The sequence below is a fragment of the Ceratosolen solmsi genome, unplaced genomic scaffold, assembly GCF_000503995.2.
Source record: "Ceratosolen solmsi marchali unplaced genomic scaffold, CerSol_1.0 scaffold11, whole genome shotgun sequence".
Taxonomy (NCBI): Eukaryota; Metazoa; Arthropoda; class Insecta; order Hymenoptera; family Agaonidae; genus Ceratosolen; species Ceratosolen solmsi.
Window position 1 is genome coordinate 6,389,682 of NW_011948416.1, and position 21,171 is coordinate 6,410,852.

Here is a 21,171-nt window from a genome sequence, read left to right on the forward strand (position 1 = left end):
AGTTTAAATAAAAAATATAACGATCTCTTCAATTACTTTATATACTAAAAAATATTTATATTCGAAAAAATGAAAAAGGCTGAAACATTATAATAAATGCCTAATAATCAAATCTTTTTGTACAAATTCTTTGTACAAAGAATCATCTTTGTATTACCTGTAAGATATCGAAGATTTCTTTCTTTTTTTTGTTATGGCGCACATTAAATCTACATAATCGTCTAATGGATTAAAATCAGTTCCAAATCTAAATCTACTTTCACATAATTTCATATAATTACTCTTTCCAACAATATTTCAGAATCTTAACAAGACTGCCAATCAAATATAATGTCATAATTCAAGAAGTCTATTGAATGATTAATACAAGCGACTTACATATGCATATCAACATTTACTGGACTAGTAGTGCAGTATTAATGGACAATAACAGAAGTTTCATTCATGTTGGAGGTTATGCGCGTTTGTATTGTAAATGGCGCAAATCATCTCTAGTATCGACCTCCCAGCCAAGAAATCTGTCGACGCATTGCAAAAGAAGACGATGAAGAGGAGAACGCGAGAGAGTATACACTCGTGCATTCCGGTACTTCTAAATTTATAACTGGCTTTTCTCCTTCTTCCACCCTTTGCTCCGCCACCGCGCATATCTTGGAAAAATGAGAAATCGCGTGATATCGCCGCCTAGTGGGTGACTCCGGAAATACAAAATCAACCTGCGTCAATCTTTAGCACTACGTAGCCTTTTCTATTTCCGCTTGACCATCTTGAACCTCAGCACGACAATGACAACTATTTTACATTAAAATGTGCGCAAATCATAACTTTTCTTTCTCGGCTTACTCATCATACTCACCCCCACCTCCCCTGCCCTTCCCACCTCCTTCAAACCGTGTCTCTCATATTACAATTTTTTACGTTTCCTTTGCGCGCACACCAATACGCACACTACAGACTTAGATCAGATCTTGCTCTATTTCTGTTAATTTTGGAGTGTAAAGCGTAACCTTGACGATTAGGCTGACTATGGAATCTGTGGATTTTCATGTTTTTTTTTTAAACTATAATAAAAGTTAAATATGTTTTTAACTATATTTTATTCCGTTTGTACACACAAATGTACACACAAAAACAATCTGTTTTAGCGCAAATCGCTTTTTAATTGTCATTTTTTATTTTATGTCAGTTAATCAATACTTATTTACTAATTAATATTCGATTCATCGATCAATTGTATTTATCATCTTAGTTAATTATATAATTAATTAATATGAGTAGATAGACAGTGCAGATGATAAAAGAAGCATAAAGTGAGATACTTATATGAAATATGCAAACTAAATGCTTTAATTTCACATTTTCTTAAACGTGTTACAAATACATAGATTATCAAAGTAAAGACATTACGATTTTACTCGATATATAACATACACGTATGTATATATATATATATATATATATATATATATATATATTTTTAGTTTTTCGTGATTGCATTTGTAAATAATGTGCGTTATATTGGTATATATTGATTAAGACTATTACATATTAGTAATGAAATTCGAAGTAAAATAGAAATTAATTACTTGAAGATACCGGTAGTTTCAAGAAAAACATAAAAATTAAAAAAGTGAGGTTTTTAATATCTATTTCCTGAAATAATTTATTTATTTATTTTCTTTTGCTTTTTTTTCTTTAATAATTATTATAACCAAATAAATAAAGGAAAATAATAAAATTGGTATAATCGATTTTTATATTTAAATCACTAGAAATACAATAAAATAAACATTAAATATTATAAATTTGAAATCTAAATAGTAAAAATGTTTTAATTTTAGAGCAACGACGAAAATATTGTGATTATATTTATCTTATTTAATTATAATCTTACGAAGAATTTCTTACTTTGCTGAAAATGTTATGTTTGTTTATAAAATTTATTTATTTGAAATCAAATATCATACTACACTACCGACAATAACTTGTAGATATAAACAAAATGGGAAATTGACGAATTTTATTTGAATTTATTTTAAAATTCCATATGAAAATATGTAAAAATATATAACATTACAATAGAAGTTTCATGAATGAAAAATGAGCTCGAATTTTGTGAATACCAAAACAACGGCAACGTTCGAGTTTCAAACCAAATATTCAAAAGTGCAATGTCATTTAAATTTGACCGTTTTATTAAAAATGTAATATTAATAATATTTTTTCTGTGCTTATACATTGCATAAAATGGTTAATTAATAATAAAATCTGTCAATTTTTGGGTATAAATCGTATAAATCTTTTAGAAATTGATATTCAGTGCCTTTAATAAATTTAATTATTATCAAGTAAATAATGCAATGTCATTTATCCACTTTTCATAAATTGTATTACGTTGTTTTTATATACACACACACACACACACACACACACACACACACATATATATTCACATAATACTCAATTTTTTAAATTATACAAAAATTTTAAAAGCTTATTGCTTACACGATACTCTATTCTTTTATATAAATATACTCCACTTATTATTTCAACATATTTCAAAATTAATTGTTAAAATACTAATAAAATAATAATGTCCTTTGTGTACTATTACCGTGCAAGTATTTTTTATATTAACAAAGGAGAAACTCAATTTCAACTTGTCGAAAGCCTATTGAAAATCAAAGCAAAACGTACGCCGATCGCAGTAATGCAATTGTTCCTTCATCGCCTTGACATACACAGTAAGGGTTCAATATCTATCTTTCACCATATTCCAGTGAAATTTCTGTGAACTTCCTAGGAATGCACGTGCCTGTTCACAAATTTTATCAGAAATTTATACAGCAAAAAATTTTTTTTTTATTTCCCTTGGCGCTATCGATTATTTCGCTTATTTGACGAAATACTCTGGAAATTTATGAATTGCAAAGCGATATCATAGAGGCGCAAAGCTACTTTTTTGCTAATTAGAAATAGTCTGTGTGCCTAATCGTTTGATTATATCTATTGCTGAAGAGTCAATCAGTCGTAAGTGAAATAAATTTTTGTTTAACACGTTAAAAAGGAAATTTTTCAATCCCAAAAACACGAACAATAAAGATAGCTTTGGAAGTTGGACAAATTTATATAAGCATTCAATGTTGTTATATATGCTAATATTTTTTCGTTATTTTTAGGCAAATTTATTCGTACGTTTATTTTACGCATTAAATGAATTATTATTATTGTTATTATTATTATTATTATTATTATTAATATTATAAAATAAATGGTTACTTGAAATGTGCGTGTAAATTCATAAATCGACACTTTTAATAGTAGTTTAAACTAAAATACAATTGATCTCCGTAAAAATAGAATAGCCCGAGGTAGAGAGAGAGAGAGAGAGAGAGAGAGAGAATGATGAGAGAGGGGGGGGGGAGAATTTAGCAATATAAATCATAATAATTGTTGTTATTTTAATAAAAATTTTCCAACATGTTTGTATCTAAATGAAACGAGAAAATTTATCAAAGTTAATCGAAAAATTAATAATCAATAAGTCTACTTTCTAAAAGATCAAACTTTCTTCTCTAACATTCGAATAAGTCTTTTGGCAACATTCCAAAAAATGCAGACAACTTTGTAACTCAAAGTCAGATATTCAATGAAATCATCTATAAGGAAATCAGAACATTTTAGTGTTTGCAGCTTTGGAAACGCTTTTATCCCAATGTCTAAGAGATTCTCTACGGAATGTACATATTGCATGAGATTCCAAAAAAAATTAAATCTTCTTCATCTATTTCAGATCATTAAAAAACAAGAGGTCGTGATAAATAATAATTGATAAAGTAATTTTGAGCTCAGCGACACAGACAGAACATCCCGACAGTCCTCATCCGCCGATCGACTCGAAGTAACAATCCGCCTATAAATTGTAATTCTAAAAGCAAAATAAAACATGACACAATACACAATTGCACCTGTCCACTTGGTCACAAATATACCACAACACCAAACACAAAATCCCACCTAAAATAATACGAGATTATTCCAATATTATACCGCCGATACACGTACGCGCATCTAGTCACAATTGTCCATCGTGCACTCATTATCGCACTGGAATATACGCCGCACGTAGACAGGTAGTGAAAATCCCGTCACCACCAGACGCGTCAGCACTTTATTTTTCTTATTATCCGAAACCACGTCAACGTCATTCCCTCGTTGCTCGTTTCCTGCTCCTTCTATACAGAGCGCACACTAGACGAGCAGGTGACAGAGCCGCGGCGCGTAAGTGGCTAATTTTGGAGAAAAACCACGCGCCGGCATTTAAGTACTCGCGCTGACAGATTCTCGTGCACTCGCTCGAGAATCATGAATGAAGCTGAGTGGCTCTAGTCGTTTTGAGATGATGGAGAACCGCTGAGCTCCCGCCGGTTAACGGCTCGAGAGAAACGTGCGCTTACTTTTAGCTGCAAGAGATGCGAAGGGCTGTGCAGTTTGTTGTTGTTGTTTTATGGTATTATTGTTTTTTCATTTTTCAAACGATAATACGCAGCGCTATAGATATACATTGTATGGCATTTATTGGAATTTTACACAAGAGGCTTGTTAGATGATGTTTTTAATATTAGTTTGTTGCAACTCGGCTGTTCTTTGGCTATTTAAGCGTATAGAGTAAGTTCGTGCTGTGTCATGAAATAAAAATATAAAGAAACTATTTGAAAGTCCCGGTGTATCTGAAATGTCGATAAAAGACGAAGTGAAATGGGAAATGATCACTGGCTCGAGTTAGGCATACTTCCTTGAAGCGCACCTTTCAACTTTCGCGAATTTATCACTATCGGCGCAATGTCGACGATTAAGAATGAGGAAAGTGTCGGAGCTCACGTACAATGTGTATGCATGTATGGGAGGCTATTCATTCATGAAATTCGACCAAAGCTCGCCGCAGATGGCGTCAGAACGCGATGGAAAATGTAATGTGTGCCTAAGGCTCGCGATCAAGGCACGTGTTTTCCAGAAATCTTTTCCTTACGATGGCAGGCTTAGCAAAGAGTAAGCAATTTAGTTATTTTTAATCTTAGATACATAGTGATTCTATAGCTAATTCACTTTAAGGTAATTCGATGCGATGTTAATATATTGCGATCATGATGTTTCATTGATCCACAGTCGGTTCATTTTAGTACAGTTAAGTGAATAGTCGAGCGGAATACAAATTAATTATTAATATACACGAGGATAATGTTGCTTGAGATTGGTGCACTTCGATTCGACGGAAAAATTTGGTTGCTAAATTTTTCTTGAAAAAACGTATAATATTAATTGGAGCTTATAATGATCGTACATAAATGCAAACGTTGTAACTGATAAGAATGATTAAATGCTGGATTATTTGAAATTTTTGAGAAGCTATTTAACAGAAAACTACTTGATTTACTCATTGATGAAAAAGTCAAGGTGAAATCTCGTCGTTCTTGACCGGTTTTAGCCAATAACAAACAATACAGAACAAATAGTTTATTTAAGGACAAGAGAAACTAATACTAGTATGAAATTATAAAAGTTTGTAGTTAAGTATGGGAAAGATTTTCTAAGCAACTCTTCGTAATCAGAATATTTCCACTCTCCGTAAGTGTCTAGAAACTCCCTGTCTCGTCCAATAAATACAGCACAAGTCACTTAATTTTCTCAATAATTAAGGGGTTCGTTTGATAGATAAAAATTATCACTAAAGTTAAAGCTTTTGAAAATCTTGCCTAATTGAATTGCCTAACTTACATCCTGATCGAATTATATAGACAAGGAAAACAAGGTAATATTTATTGTAGAAATTTCTGTCTCAATCCAAACATGTTCGTTAACAAAGAAAATCTTGAATTTTATGATATTATTAGATATTTTTAGAAACTATAGGCTCATATGTCATTGCAAATATATTATTTATTGCACAGTATGATATTACGTGGGTATTGCTAATTTATCGACTAATGGAAATAAAATTTTCTTTATGAGAATCATAGACAAATCTAATAATTACAGTGAATATTGCGAGTGTATTTAAGCACCGAGTCAACGTAAAATTAATTAAATAAATAAAGTTCGGTCACAGTTTAAATATGATTAAATAGTTTTGAATAGAGAAAATTAACACTCACATTGTTATTTAATGCTTTTAAACTAAACTCAAAGTTTCTGAAAACTCATCTAAAACACGATAAAAATTAAAAATATTGTACACCATTTTTAATCGGATGGGCACGTAAATAAATGAAAAATTATTTTTCTGCCTAATGAAGTATTCAAACATTTTCTAATGAATTTTTCTAATACCACGTTTCATTTAGCTATACATGTATATATATAAATATATATATATCACATACACATAATCTAAAATAATCATCATAAAACTTTCGAGTTATAATAAAAATTTATGATATTTTTCTATTTATATAAGGATTGTTATTTTTGTATAAAATAAAAATTATGATACGCAATTTTGAAATGTGCCATTTGGCCATATATATATATATATATATATATATTTATTTATTTAAAGAAATCAAATTATATAAAACATTGCATATAAAACATCCAAATTGGATTTTGATTACATCCATTCATTTTTATTACCCCAGTTGTTGCTCTTATATCAATTTAAAAATTTTCTTTGACTAAATTAATGGCTTGTATTTTTTTTTAAAATTATAATATTCAGTATTGAACATGCAACGTCATGATTATAGAAGAGAAATATTTTAACTAGGCATCATCCACCAATCTCGAGTTATTTTCTACGCTCGGAATATTCCCTTCCTAGCTTTTCAATGTGCTGATTATTATATACATTAAGCCATACATCCATGCTAAACAACGTTATTCAATGTTATTTATAAAAAAACTATTGCTTCACTTGAAACCAATATGCCCAAAGCCTATCTCTTCCGTAGAAAAATTAAATTTCATTTAGACATACTTAATAGCGTTAGTAGGTCAAAAGTGTAATATTCTGTATAGAGTATTTTTGAAGTCTATTAATAATTAGACGTTGCCATGTCCACAATAGCGTAGCACTATGTTAATTATTTTTTAAAACAATAAACTAGAATTCTCTTTTTAACTGTGACTAGAATCACATGCTACACGACAATAATCCATGAATAAAAAGAAAGATAAGCTTTACTTTTTAATAATTGAAAAGGTACGTTAAATTTAAATTGCTTTAATTTGATTAATTTGAGAACAATTAAGCTAATGAAATTTTGTCCAAATCTTACGGCAAGAGCATTTTACATTAAAATACATATTGTGTTAAATTTGTAAAGTAAAGTAAAAAAAAAAAAATAAATTAAACTTCAAAATAGAGAAATCTATTTAATTATTTAATACTTTTATATTATCGTTTACATTGTATCAATTGAATTTTCAACAAACAAAATATTGGGTTCTTATGAAATGTTCAGAAAATATCTAACCATCTATATTTAATAGCATAATTTCGTTTGTATAAGATATACGTGCGCGCGCGCGCGCACACACACACACACACACGCAGACATATATATATATTTTTTTTTTAAATTTTCATATTAATCGAACAACACAATGTAAGAATGTCACGCCATCCAACTCCGACCTGAACGAACGACTAAATTACCATGTAAATTAGATAATCTTGAAGTAAAAGTAGAGTATTTTTAGGACAGCGTGGAGTGTTGTTCCGTATGGGCATTGATATCGGTGGATAAGTAGTGAACCTTCAGTGACAAGCATTAAGCTCCAAGAGTGAGTCGCGACGGAAAGTGTGGTTGAATATTATTAGATTATGTTTGAAAACAATCTCGTGCCACCATTCAAACGCCTAATATTCACGACACTCCCCCCCCCCCCCCCCATCGAATCAGTAAACACTATAGCGTTTTAACCTATGTTAAAAGGCAGAAAGCAACGCGTTGGAACATGAATTTTTTTATTATCGTACCACTGTATTGCCGAGGATGAGAGCTGGTAAGTTCAGAATGCGTTATACTTTATTTAATTAAATCCTCTTACAAAATTGTTATGCAGCCAAGCATTGTTTAAAAATATTTTTACTCTGATAAAGTTTATAAGAAGACGTGTTTCTCATCTATCTACTCTATCTGTATTATTAATATATATATATTAATTTATGCGATGTGGGGATGTGGGGATCGAGGTACCTTTAAATTAATTTGATTCGTCTTAAAGTTAAATCAATCTAGATGCAACAAATAACATACACATTTTTGGAATATAAATATCACATAAATGCATAAATTTAGATTTATGAATATTTTCGTAAAAAAAATAAATTATAAATTATTAATAAGGATAGCGAAGTTTGTGCCAATTGATACAAAGTTAATACAAAATACCTCTTATAAGTATGATCATTTTGTATTAATTCACGTGTGTGCGTGCACATACGTTGGTAGAAAATTAATTTTATAAGTATAAATAAATGTAAATTATGATATATCGATAAAAATATTTTATTAGATTATGTATTTTAATTTTAATAGTTTTAGTTAGTTTTAATATAAGATTAAAATAGTAACGTTATTTATTGTTGCTTATGCTTGAGAAAATGAAGTATAACGTAACAATTCAAATATTTGAATTATACTATCGGTGTTAATTAAAATATTTGATATTAATATCGATTAAATTTATGTAGCTTTAAAGTAACAAAATTCTTAAAAGCAGACTCCTGCAAAAGTCAATTTTCCATCCTTAATAACTGCCAATAAACCAAATAGTGACAATCTTGAATTTCCATTTTAAAATAAAACTAACGTTACTCAGTGATTATTAATATTGAAATAAATCAATGAAATATATAAGATAAGAAGGAAAATTCACGACTTAACGGTAATTGGATTTCGTAAACGATAAAGCATTGAATACTTGTAGTTTTAATGTAAAATTGCAACGCATATCAACTGTCGAATGATAATTGCGGAAAATGTTTTTGATTCGCTAAACACCTAAATCTGAATATAACTGACTCCTAACTTGCTGAATATTCTCCTATACAATACACACGTTTAGGGGAAAACTACAAAACTTTTATGAAGCTCATTGCTGCTCGCGCACTTTAACTCACCGTCACGACGCATCAAAGTCAAGTCGACGACTGCAGTGAGGCAACGGTACAACTCTATTAAAGGCCGTCGGATTCTGTTGTCGATCGATATCCCAAAGGTCTGTGGGGTTTATACTGGTCTCCGTAAGGTTTTTGTTTTTCAGTAATAGAGATATGTTTTTAATATGTTTTCACGATGATAATAGGAGGAACCTTAGGTTAGGTACGAATACATGTTAGTATGCAATGTAAGATTTTATATCGTTAAAAGCAAACGAGGCTAATTACAGTTAGAACTGTAATAATAATTGCAATTGTTATTTGTTTACATTTTTGTCCCTCAATGTGTACAGGATGCTCCATTAAAAGAAGTACATTCACATTTAATAAATGAATATTTTTAAAAATTTGAAGCATACACTTATGTAATGCTTATGCAATTAAAATTCCTGATACTTGTAAAATACCAATTTTACTGGATTTTTATTAGTGAATAATGTAATTGTATAAAATTCCATTATATGTTTATCATTAAAGTTACGTCGTTAAACTTGTAATTATTATCCAATGAATATGTATTTTTGCTGCTACTTCCATCTTTACAGCTTGATTTACACCGTTAAATTTGCCCCAGAGAAATGGTATATTTAAATCAAAATTTCTCTTAATAAAATAGATACAAAAGTGTTAAACTAAAAGATATTAGAAGTCTGCAAATAAATTTTAATTTCTATGCAATCGTTAAAATATTTGTCTCTCCGCCAGCGTGGGTGTGTAAGGTGGATGCACGCATATATCTTCCAACATTGATTGTTCCTTATATACAATGTATACGAAATTGTAGTTTGTAATTAAATTACTATAATTAGGCCAGTACGATGAAATTATTGATGATTAAAATGATCCAATTCAAGGGCTATACGTGTCCTTTGACATTATATTGAAAAAATATCTTTATAATACGGGTTAGGAGATTAAGAGAAAAGAAAACGTAATTTATTCCTTATTTTTATCCAACTAATATGGAAACTCTGATATTTATGTCAATTAAAAAAAAAACAACACAAATTCCGTCGTTTACAATATTTTAAATACAAAGCGATAAGACAAAACGGTAAATTCATAAAGAATAACAAGCTCTTTAAGAGTCAGACTCTTCAAGAGTTATTGAATTCATGCAAAATAAATTATCCAATTGGCCAACAAATTATGTAAATATTGCGTGAAACGATGCATGTACGACCACTCGCTGTTTCTAATAATTCGCTCTGTAAGTGATTTGGAAATAATCGCTATCCATCGGGCACATCCAACTTTCGCTACCCATCGACACATCCCATTTTCATTTTGAACAAGTCATTCGGCACGCATAGTCGCCATTATGTAAGCAAATCACGCCTTCGCAAGAGCACTAAGGTTATTCCACCGAGGAGTAATCAGGTGGAAGATCTCTGGACTAGCGGGAGGTTGGCCGCTTGGTAAATCAGTGCGTCGTTCATTTCCAAATCGCCTACAGTCATAGACGAAGCACAGTAGACGTTCGAGTGACCCACGTGCGCTGACAGTGACAGGGACTGTTTTTAACGACGGAGACCGTGGCCGCCCATCGGCCGCCGGCCAAGCATCAAATTCGAATTGAAATATCAAATTGAACTCACGTCTCGGTGAGCGGGAACGCGGGCGACCCTCTCGGAGGAGCCCCGCAGGAGCTCGGCGAGGAGTTCGGGGCTGGGCCCGGGAAGGCCCTCGAGCTTGCTCGGGCTCGAGGTGGTGCGATGGTGGCAGGGCGTCGGACTCGCCTCGACGCTCCCGCTGCTGTTCGCATTAAAGGAGAGGTTGGCCGAGACCTTGCGCCGCTGGTGCAGGCTCTCGTCCAAGGCGCCGATGTCCGTCGGCCGGGGCTTCGCCATTTCCGCCTCGAGCATCTGGCCGTACGGACCTCGTAGCGGACGCTTGCTGTATCTGAGGCAGACATGGCTTTAACTAGCGGGGAGACGAGCCTCTAAGCGAGCGCGACCTTGCCACCTTTCAACGTCCAAGGTCTCCAAGGGGAGTGCGCTCGGACTCTGATGCAACATCGGTAGGGCCTTGGGCCAAGGCGCCCATTATTATCGCCAGACGCTTATTTTTAGCCCCGAAATTCGGTGGTTATTGTACACGATGGTTCTTACATTAGACACACGATACTACATACGTAGACTCAATGGGTTGTGGAGAGCCGCGGTAACTACGCTTTTTTCGCTTGTCCACGAGATATTAAATCCGATATATTTTACGTCGTTCGTCATAATTCATTGATCGAGTGCTTCACGAGGGAAAGCGACGGCATTGAATGAATTTGTCGTAATAGTCTAGATGCTCTCTCGATAAAGTCGTAGCAACTGGTAAAATCGAACACGACGAAATAAAATAATATTTTCATTATCTATATATATATATATATATATATAAAGTATTAGGACAATAAAATTTATGCTTAGGGATGTGTTATGAGCGCAAGTAATTGCAAACACGGCTTCTAAAAGTACTTCGTAGGGTAAAAGTAAAAAATAGTATGTAAAAAAGAAATTTCTCGATGTAATCGTTAATTTTGAATTCGCAATCCCAATAATATAGAGTTGTATTTGAAAGGCAACGAAAATTTATGAAGGTTTAGTTATCGTAAAGTATTGTGGACACTATTCATGACGTAACACTATTGTGAACGTTGAGATATCATTGCGATGATAATATTAACAAATGATTGAAAAGAGCTGGAGCTTTATTGAATCGGAGGAAACCAATATATATAAAAAAAAAAAAAAGAAAAAAAAAGACTTATAAACTTTGCACGATGCGATATAAAGTAACGAGGTCCAAATAACGTGAAATATTACTTTTAATGCATATTAACTAATCAAGACTTTAAGTTAAAAATTCAAGGACACGTGTCACCGATCATTCTATAAAATAAGCCATAGAATCTACAAATATTATGAGAACAATTCTTGGCTTTAAAATGACGAATCTTTAAAGATGTTCATCGGTTCAAGTTTTTCTTTAGACCGTTCAAGGAATTTGAGAAAAAGGACGAAATTATAATACAAGCACCGCTTGCTAAAATGCTAAACTGAGTGACAGATGCAAGAGCCACTGGTCCGCGCATGACTTCCCACAACATCCGCGACGAGAAGCCCACCCCCGGCAAAACTCGAGAGCTTCTCAACCCTGAACCCTCGGGACGATAAAGAGCGCGAAAGAGCGCGAAGCCTTGAGATGCCCTCTGGCCACGAGGCTGTGGTCATGGAGTAATCGGCAGTTGTCATTGTACGACGAGAAGCAAAAAGGGCCATAGCGACTCCTTCATTCGTGAGCGCGCAGTCGCCAACGAGTCGTCGAGGAATGGAGGCGTGAGGTCGACGGCGCCTTGATCGGAGGCGCGTCTACTGACCTTCTCGGCGTCTGTCCCTCGCAGTCCGAGAGATCGCTCGGGGTCGCGGAGGGCGGCGGCTCGTCCCGCTCCTCGCTACTCTGACCAGATAGTTTGCTGCGCAGCTCGGCATCGGAGACCGGCTCCGGCCACTGGGTGATGTAGACGCCCTTGCGGCGCTTGCTCGTGTCACCCCGGTAGCGTCTGAGCTTCCCGGACGGCGCCGTCGTGGCGACCAACGGCGCCGTGGCCTCGGACGCGACCTCGGCTACGCGCGGCTGTGGAAGCTCCTCCAACGGTGGCGTTATTATCACCTCGTGCGGTTCGAGTCTGGCCTCTGAAAGAAAGCAAAGGTCGGTGAGCCATGACGACCTTGGATGCGATGATCGGTCGATATCTGTTTATCGTCGAGCAGGTTTATCGTCTAAGGCAGATCCGCGGCAACTTGTCGTGCGGAGCTTCCGATAAATTTGTGCGGGAATTGGGGTGGCGAGGCACGATGGTTGTAGTGCGACTGGGGTGAATAATGAGGAAAGTGTCTAATGAAAAATTTATTGATTAATGGGTGGGAAAGCGTCAGCCACATGATCCACGCAGTTGTTTCTTTCCTCGGATGTACAGGCGGTACGAGTCGCGTTGTCATTTTACTGATTTCAACATAGAGTAGTTACAACCTTTCAACCGTTTAACCACATGTGTTTATTTAATATTAGATCGATACCGTCCGAGGCATATAATAATAATCACAAAGTCTCGATGCTCAATGCGTGTATGGGGGCGCGCGTATATTTTTATGATTGAATTAATTCACCTCGAGGAAACAAACGATTCTTGGAATTTTCTTTCTTCAAACATACCTCAAAATACATTTTTCATGGAACAGTAAAAAAGTTAATCATTATCGAACAAAATTTTTTTTAAATATAAATGTTTAAGTTGTTATTGTTAATATTTAAATGACGGCGCCCTATAAATAACTTTTGTGAACAAATTTTAGATTATAGATGAATTTCGCAAAATTCGTTATAGCATTTTATTATTTAGGGAAGATTAATTTGTAAAATGTTATTCGCTGACTAATAGCTATTGTTCTTTAAAAAAAAAGAAAGAAGAAAAAGTCTCTAGATATTGTCCTTTGTTTATTTTGGCCTTGTTTTACATTATTATAATGTTCTATTTATATATTATGATAAACTATAAAGTATATAAAATACAATTAAAGTCTGTGTAGTACAGATGTTAGTACAATAAATGTAGTATAAAAATTTATGCAACTAATAAGATAAAAATTAGTAATTGTAATATCATATAATCATTGAAAAATGTTAATTTTTGTTTGAATATCGGTTAAGGATCTATTTTAATAAGAAATATCTGTAACGTAGGATATGACATTGAGCCTTGGCGATAGACTTATTCTAATCGTGTCTGGCGGCCTAATTCGATTATGTATGTTCTGTAAGGAAAACATTTTGCTTATATCAAGAATGATTCACTACATTAATTGTTTTACTTTTATCTATAATATTTTTATGATAAAAAAAAGAGAAAAGATATTTCACTCGTTATGTTTCATCCGTCAACATTTTATTATCAGTTGCTTTCACAAAATCCATTTTATCGTATTCTAATTATAAACTTCATTAACTATCATTAGAATATCAAACCACTTTTATTGGAAATCCAATTTTTTACAACTTTTTTAATACAATTAATATACACTTAACAAAATATCATATGAATTATACTGTCCAAATCTAAAAATAATAATATTATATGTGTAATCTCGTGTATTAACGTTACATTTACATTACATTACATAATTTAATATTCTATTTAAATTCGAATTATATCAAATATTCTGCTCTTAGCATTATTCGAAAGTACAACTAAATAAAATAAATATCTATTACTTTTATTACAACTCATTAAATCTTATATCAATATTATAATGAATTTAATATCAAAATAAAATCATATTTTTCATTTAGATTTTTAATAACAAAATCATGGAAATGAGATTATCAATATATCTATTTTTTTTTTATATTGAATAATTACATTTGCAAAAGATATCTTTTTTTCATCTTGTTCGTGAATAAATACTTTTATGACAAAAAAACTATTTATAATTGTTTTATTTTTTATTTTATGCTAATGCCCATAATATAGTATTCAATATAAAAACAAAAGGGCGTGTGAGTTTTACAAAGATGCACATTTATTTATTCAAAAAAAGTCTAATAGGCCTCGCAGCTATCCTTTAATTTCTATTCACGCATGACAAATTAATTAAAAAAAAATTTTTTTTAAATAAAATATTCTATGTATTTAAGTATTTCAATTTTTTTTATATAAAATTGTACGTTTAATATGCAAAGGTATTTAGAGATTTAATTTATGTTTAAAAAATTTTAATTCATTCATTATATATATCTTAAAAGAATTTTAACTATAAATGTTATAAGGTAAATTATTCTTATTAAATGTTAATAAAATAGTTTTTCATATAAAACTACAAATTTATATAATCGTCATATTCCTCGCATAAAAAGTTTTTTAAAGTAATTTTAAAATTGTATATAGAGTACTTTTGTTTATTCTTTACTACGTACGCATGCACGTACACAAACATACATACGCGTCCAAAAAAAAAAAATATATATATATATATATATATAGAGAGAGAGAGAGAGAGAGAGAGAGAGAGAAGGAATCAAGCTGTTGAAATTCAATGCTTCATCACTTAACATTTAAATTAACATATAAATTAACATTTAACCCATTCAGATTTAATACGATAGAGAATACGTATAATTTATTTTTTTAATTACTAATGAAAAATCATTGCACAATAATTTTATTAATATTGTTAATTAATTACTCACAGGTATATAGCATTAATTAACATTTAACCCATTCAGATTTAATACGATAGAGAATACGTATAATTTATTTTTTTAATTACTAATGAAAAATCATTGCACAATAATTTTATTAATATTGTTAATTAATTACTCACAGGTATAACCAGTGGGTCATCGTTAAAACTCATAATATATTTTCCATTTAAAGCATATACAAATAAAAAACATGAAAAACATAAATGCACGATGCCTTTGTATTTATGTCAATGCGTATGGAAAAATCAAGCAGATACTCGATTATTCTCACTCGAATTGAATGAGAGAGAAAAAGTTCTGGAACGAGACTCGAACGATTCACGCGATAATACATCAATACAGAACAAAAGAATCACGAGTTTTGTTCGATTTTAGTAATGAACCGAAAATTTCGATCAGCTCATATTGTAGCAGCATCGATAAATTTAAGTTCACCTTACTTATTCTACTTATTTTATTACGAACGAAGCTTTCAAAGATGATTTTATTTACTTTTTTGGAATAATTTGTAGATCAATGATTTAGTGATGTTTCATTGGCGTAAACATTATATACCCAACATCCATAATATTTTACACTTATGATGATTTTATGTTATAAGTAGACAATGATACTATTATAGTAATTGTTACCTTAGATTTATAATTATATATTTCTAAAATACTAAAATTATTTAAAAATAAAAAGCATATGCAACTTTATATTAGCGACTCAAGGTACTTTCTACATATAATAAAAAATGTACAATTTCTATAATTAAATAACTTCATAGAATAGATGTGTTTTATATTCCATACAACTATTTTTAAATATCATGACTTAAATACTTATAATTCTAAACATACAGTAAAAATAAATTTTATTTATAACATTATTGGATGTGAAATAAACATATTGATAATTAAAGCAAATATATCGGAAGTTTAATTTAAGTGAAAAATATTTTTTTAAGAAACATTTAATAAAAAAATATTGTAGAAATTTTTAGAATTAATTTTTAGAAAATAAATGCTTTTATACATCGAAATTGAAAATACTAATATGTAACACAAGAAATACTTTATACTTTTATTGCAGATGGTTATATATAATTTTCTTACCGATAATTTTTACTTATAATGATCTTTCAATCTTCATATTAATAAATATTACTAAATCAACAAATTATGGATAATATATTTTAATAAATAGAGAGTATTTTCATTGATTTAACAAACGAATAAATGTATTCTATAAACCATTTTTTTTTTTATACCAAGTAATTTATATAATAATATGACAAAAGAAAGTATATGTCATTACAGAAAAATCCTTATTCGTTTCATTGATATATGAAAAATAAGAAGTTTACTATAAGAACTTTATTGGAAATAAAAATATGTAAATTGTTATGTTTTGATTAATTTTTTTTCGGTAGCAAATGTTCGGTAGCAATAAGTAGGAGAAAAATTCATTATTTCATGTGGATAGGATAAATGTACTTAAAGTCGTGTCTATGCAAACTTTCTACATATCTACGTGATGATTTAGCTGCATTATTTATCGTACATAAATCTTCATATAATGGACTTCATCTTTTGAGTTTTTAATGTTTAAAATTTATTCTTATTTACTTTGAAAATTACAATTATTGTAGAATGGTAAATACCGACTGTCATTATTGGGGTTTCATTTATTCTTTTCCTAATATTATCAATTGCCTTTGTATTCATCAGTATTATCAACTAAAATTGCCAATTTAAAATTTTTTATTTGATAATATTCTTAGTAAGCATAAAGTATAAACAAACAGAGAAGCCTCACTTCCTTGGTTCATGTTTCGACCATCGCGTAAGTTTGCGTGAAAGACAGCCAAAACTTTTCAGTGAAAACTGATAAAACATACGTAGAATACCTTTCTATATATTTAAAAATATGCATAAGATATTATATTATATTATATTATAATATATATATATATATATATATATATATATAGAAATATTTATAAATTTAGTACCAATAAATTATTAACACATTATAATACAATGATTTAAATAATTAAGCCCTGTTTATTCTATATAACTTCATGGTTTTTGAAACGATGCATGTAGTAAAAAATTTGTTTCTTGAAAAAGCTTTTAAAATATTTATATAATTAATTATTTTTGAAAAACTAGAAAGCTTTAAAGCTTCAATTTGTATGATATTTTTTACAATCCATTAATTTTCTCTATAAATTTAAATATATATTTAAATTAATAAAGTCTGAACAATTATTTTCTAAATTATACCATTGGTGTAGAAATAATATAATAATGAAATAACTGGCAATTTGTTTTATAAGTCTTACAACAGAATTGCTCTCGATATTTTACATATTTCGTTGAACTTCCAACAGAGAAATTAATATAACATCAATCGAAATTTCTCCATATTTCATTTGCACTTTAAACTGTTTTTAAGTATTGCCAGAATAGTTTATAGTCTACTGCTCTACTAGACCATACTCTAGTTCCTTCTGTCAAAACTTCCTTAATTTAGCAAAATGTATCTACTATTTAATATAACTTCGACCCACTACAATCATTCTTAAGAATAAAGTTATATAAGCCGACAATTTAATTCATATAAGTTTAATACAAAATTGCCCGTATCGTTAAGATGTTGGAATGGTTAACATAATACCTTAAATGGATTAGGAGCCATAAAATTCTTTAAACATTGGATAAACCTATATACCGGTTCGTATACGTGTATATATCTATCTAATTTAATAAAATTTTCTTTCTCAAATGTAATTGCCTGTAGTCATTGAATTTATTAATCTTGTCTTATTAATTAATTGAGATATCAAGTGTCGTGGTTATTGATATTTTTCTTTAATATGTCTGACGTATTGATCCATAGTTAATATCAATGATAAAAGCAAATAAAATAATCTATCGAAAGTCTTCGTGCTTAAATGAAGTTTATATTAAATGATAAAATGTTTTCCTCAACAAAAGAAGACTACGAAAATAATAGAATTTATAAAACAAATTGCTCTGATATAAGTGAATAATTAAATAATACGATGTATATTTATCGTGAAAGTAATAGTACATAAGAAAACCTATAATTGATCTATTAAAATACCAATATCATATTGATCAATATTAATCAAACGTTCCACTTTCTGGTCACAATTTTAAATATCTGAAATTATTTTCACTTTCTGAATAGTATTACTAACAATACATTTGACCTAATTTCTCCGAGGGAAGAAGGTATTTATCTTGATCCACACACTAACAAATCACTCTACCAATACGACAAAATAATAATTCTCTCTCTCTCTCTCTCTCTTTGTTTTTCCTACACTTCCACGGCCTTCTAAACTACAAACCTTTTTGTGAATTATCTTTAGTCCCCTCTTCGGAATTCCTCTCACCGACCTCCGGCAGCATCGTTTGGGTTCCCTCGACGCTCTCATCGGTAGTCGTAGGCACGTGGTGACGCTGCTCCACGGGCTCGGGACTAGCGACGGCGCTCGACGTCGCCAGGCTGTCGGAGCCGTCGCTGCGTGGCCTGACGATCTCGCTGGCAGTGGCGCACGAGGACGAGCCGGAAATTCGAGCATTGTTAAGAGCCTCGGCTGACGAGCCGACAGCGCTGTCCGCGAGGCTCTGAGTCGAGGCACCTGGATTGCCGTCCTCGAAGCGACGCACCCGTGGTAATGTGTTCGCCCGCACTTCCCTATCCTCGGCTGTCGCAGCATAGGCTGCGCGTCTCGAGTTCGCAATCGATTGCGAGGACACTTGTCTGCTGCTGCCTGCGAATGCCAGTTAGAATGTTCGAGCGGTATTTCGAGGAGCGAGAATTTCGGAAAGGTTATTTTCAAATGTGACAGTGGGGTGTTAATTACGCCGTTGGAATATTCTTCAACGATGTATGACATGTAATAAAAGGAATAAAATGCTTCGAAAAATATTTATTTTCGCGAGACCTCTAACGCTAAGGACAACCTTATGAGTTAAAACGACGAAGAGTTGGCAGTATTGTTCTTTTAGCTCGAACGAATTGTCCGGGCAATGTATAAAGTTTTAAGTGATGCAAGTTTTATACGCGGGTGCTTCAAAGCTTTTGGAATCGATTTCTTTCCTCATTCTATTTGTCATGTGCTAAGATAATCAAGCGTTAAGTGAACTTTGTAAAAACTCGTAGAACGGAAGAGTAAACATATTTTAAGGAGTATACAATGAATTTTAATTGGACTGGCTTGGGAAAAATTTTTCTTTTACTTATATTTATTTGCGAATTGTACAATACATATTTTCATCTGAATAATTATATGTTGGACAATAGATTTATACTTGACTGAAAAATGATTAAAAAATATTTTCTAAAAATACTCAAATTAAGAGTTACGTTGGCATCCTTTAATCAACCAATAATTTGCATGCAAACGAGTTTTAATAATAGTGAGAATTTAATAATCATTGAAAAATTCGCATACTGAATTTGAATCACATATATTGCATCAGCAAACGTCTTTTTATTTAATATAATTTATTCTTAATTATTTATTCTGTTTAACTTGTTCTTTTTCATGTATATATGTAACAAATATCATCATTGTATTCTCTCATCTATTTTGAAATAAAAGGTCATTTGCTTTCTACTTTTTAGATGCAAAATGCAGAATTTGCAAAGGTCAATATTTTTTTTTGTGTACGACTATATTAAAAAAAAAAAATGTTACACATAATTTTAAAATAACTAAATACCTCGATTATAACGACGTAATAGATTTAGTACTTTTAAGAATACTGTATGAATAATCGAGTAAAATTTCAGCTTCGATACTTTAATTACGTTTTATTTCATTTTATATAAATAAATATCACAGAATGCCATAATCTATCAACGGCTATTCGAATCATTTAAAGCAGCACTAAGATCATAAATAAAAAATTTCTCGAAAAACAAGCAGAAATTTTAAAAGTCATTCCTCTTGTAAATATCCCCAAAATTTGTGGGCTGACAGAAAAAGTAAAACTAGTCGCACAAGCAAATATTGTGAAAATATAGATAAACGAAGAGAACATATCGCAAATGAAAGTATATCTAGGAAAGAATAAGAGAAACGACGGTCCCGTGAAATTGGCACCAGATTTCAAACTAGGAGCGCTCCAATAATAATTAATACAGATGCACGAACTGGCACCTCGAAATCCCCACTTCGTTTCCCTTGACGAAAAGTGTCGTGTCAATAATTCATAGTAGCTTCGCGTTTTCGCGATGCGGAATCGAAATTGATTTTATTTTTTGAATCCAAATGAGCCTTCAATTAACAATTTTACTGGAATTATGTCGTTATAAACTACTAGTTTGAAGACGATGAGCGCATATTCCGTCGATAACAGAGCTTAGTAACGACATTTTAATTCGAAAGGTCAATATGGAAGTGCTCTTAGTAGCTTATTAAGTTACCAATTTATCAATACTATCTGTTAAATGACAATGTACAAATTTACCTTAAAAATAAATGTTTGACGCTAATTTGTATCTTATACAATAATACATTAATTTTTTAATTGGTTGATTTACATTTACACGCACACGTGCGCGCGCGCCCACACACACGCACAGATATAGATATAGATAAATATTTGCATGTGCCTTTGTGCACGAATATAAATATCTTTAACAAATTATAGAACAATCTTGAAAAAGATTGTAAATAAATAAACATCTTAACCTTGAATATAATTTTTTAAAGTATTTTTAATTAA

The 21,171-nt window shown here is 31.3% G+C and overlaps 1 protein-coding gene across 1 annotated transcript in view; it reads right to left on the reverse strand.

Annotated features, from left to right (window-relative positions):
* LOC105359480 (rho guanine nucleotide exchange factor 17) overlaps positions 1–21,171 on the reverse strand; it is a 101,773-nt gene that overhangs the window by 41,485 nt on the left and 39,117 nt on the right. Inside the window, 3 exon segments of the mRNA XM_011496093.1 lie at positions 10,762–11,065; positions 12,534–12,849; positions 18,783–19,208. Coding sequence (XP_011494395.1) covers positions 10,762–11,065; positions 12,534–12,849; positions 18,783–19,208 — 1,046 coding nt within the window.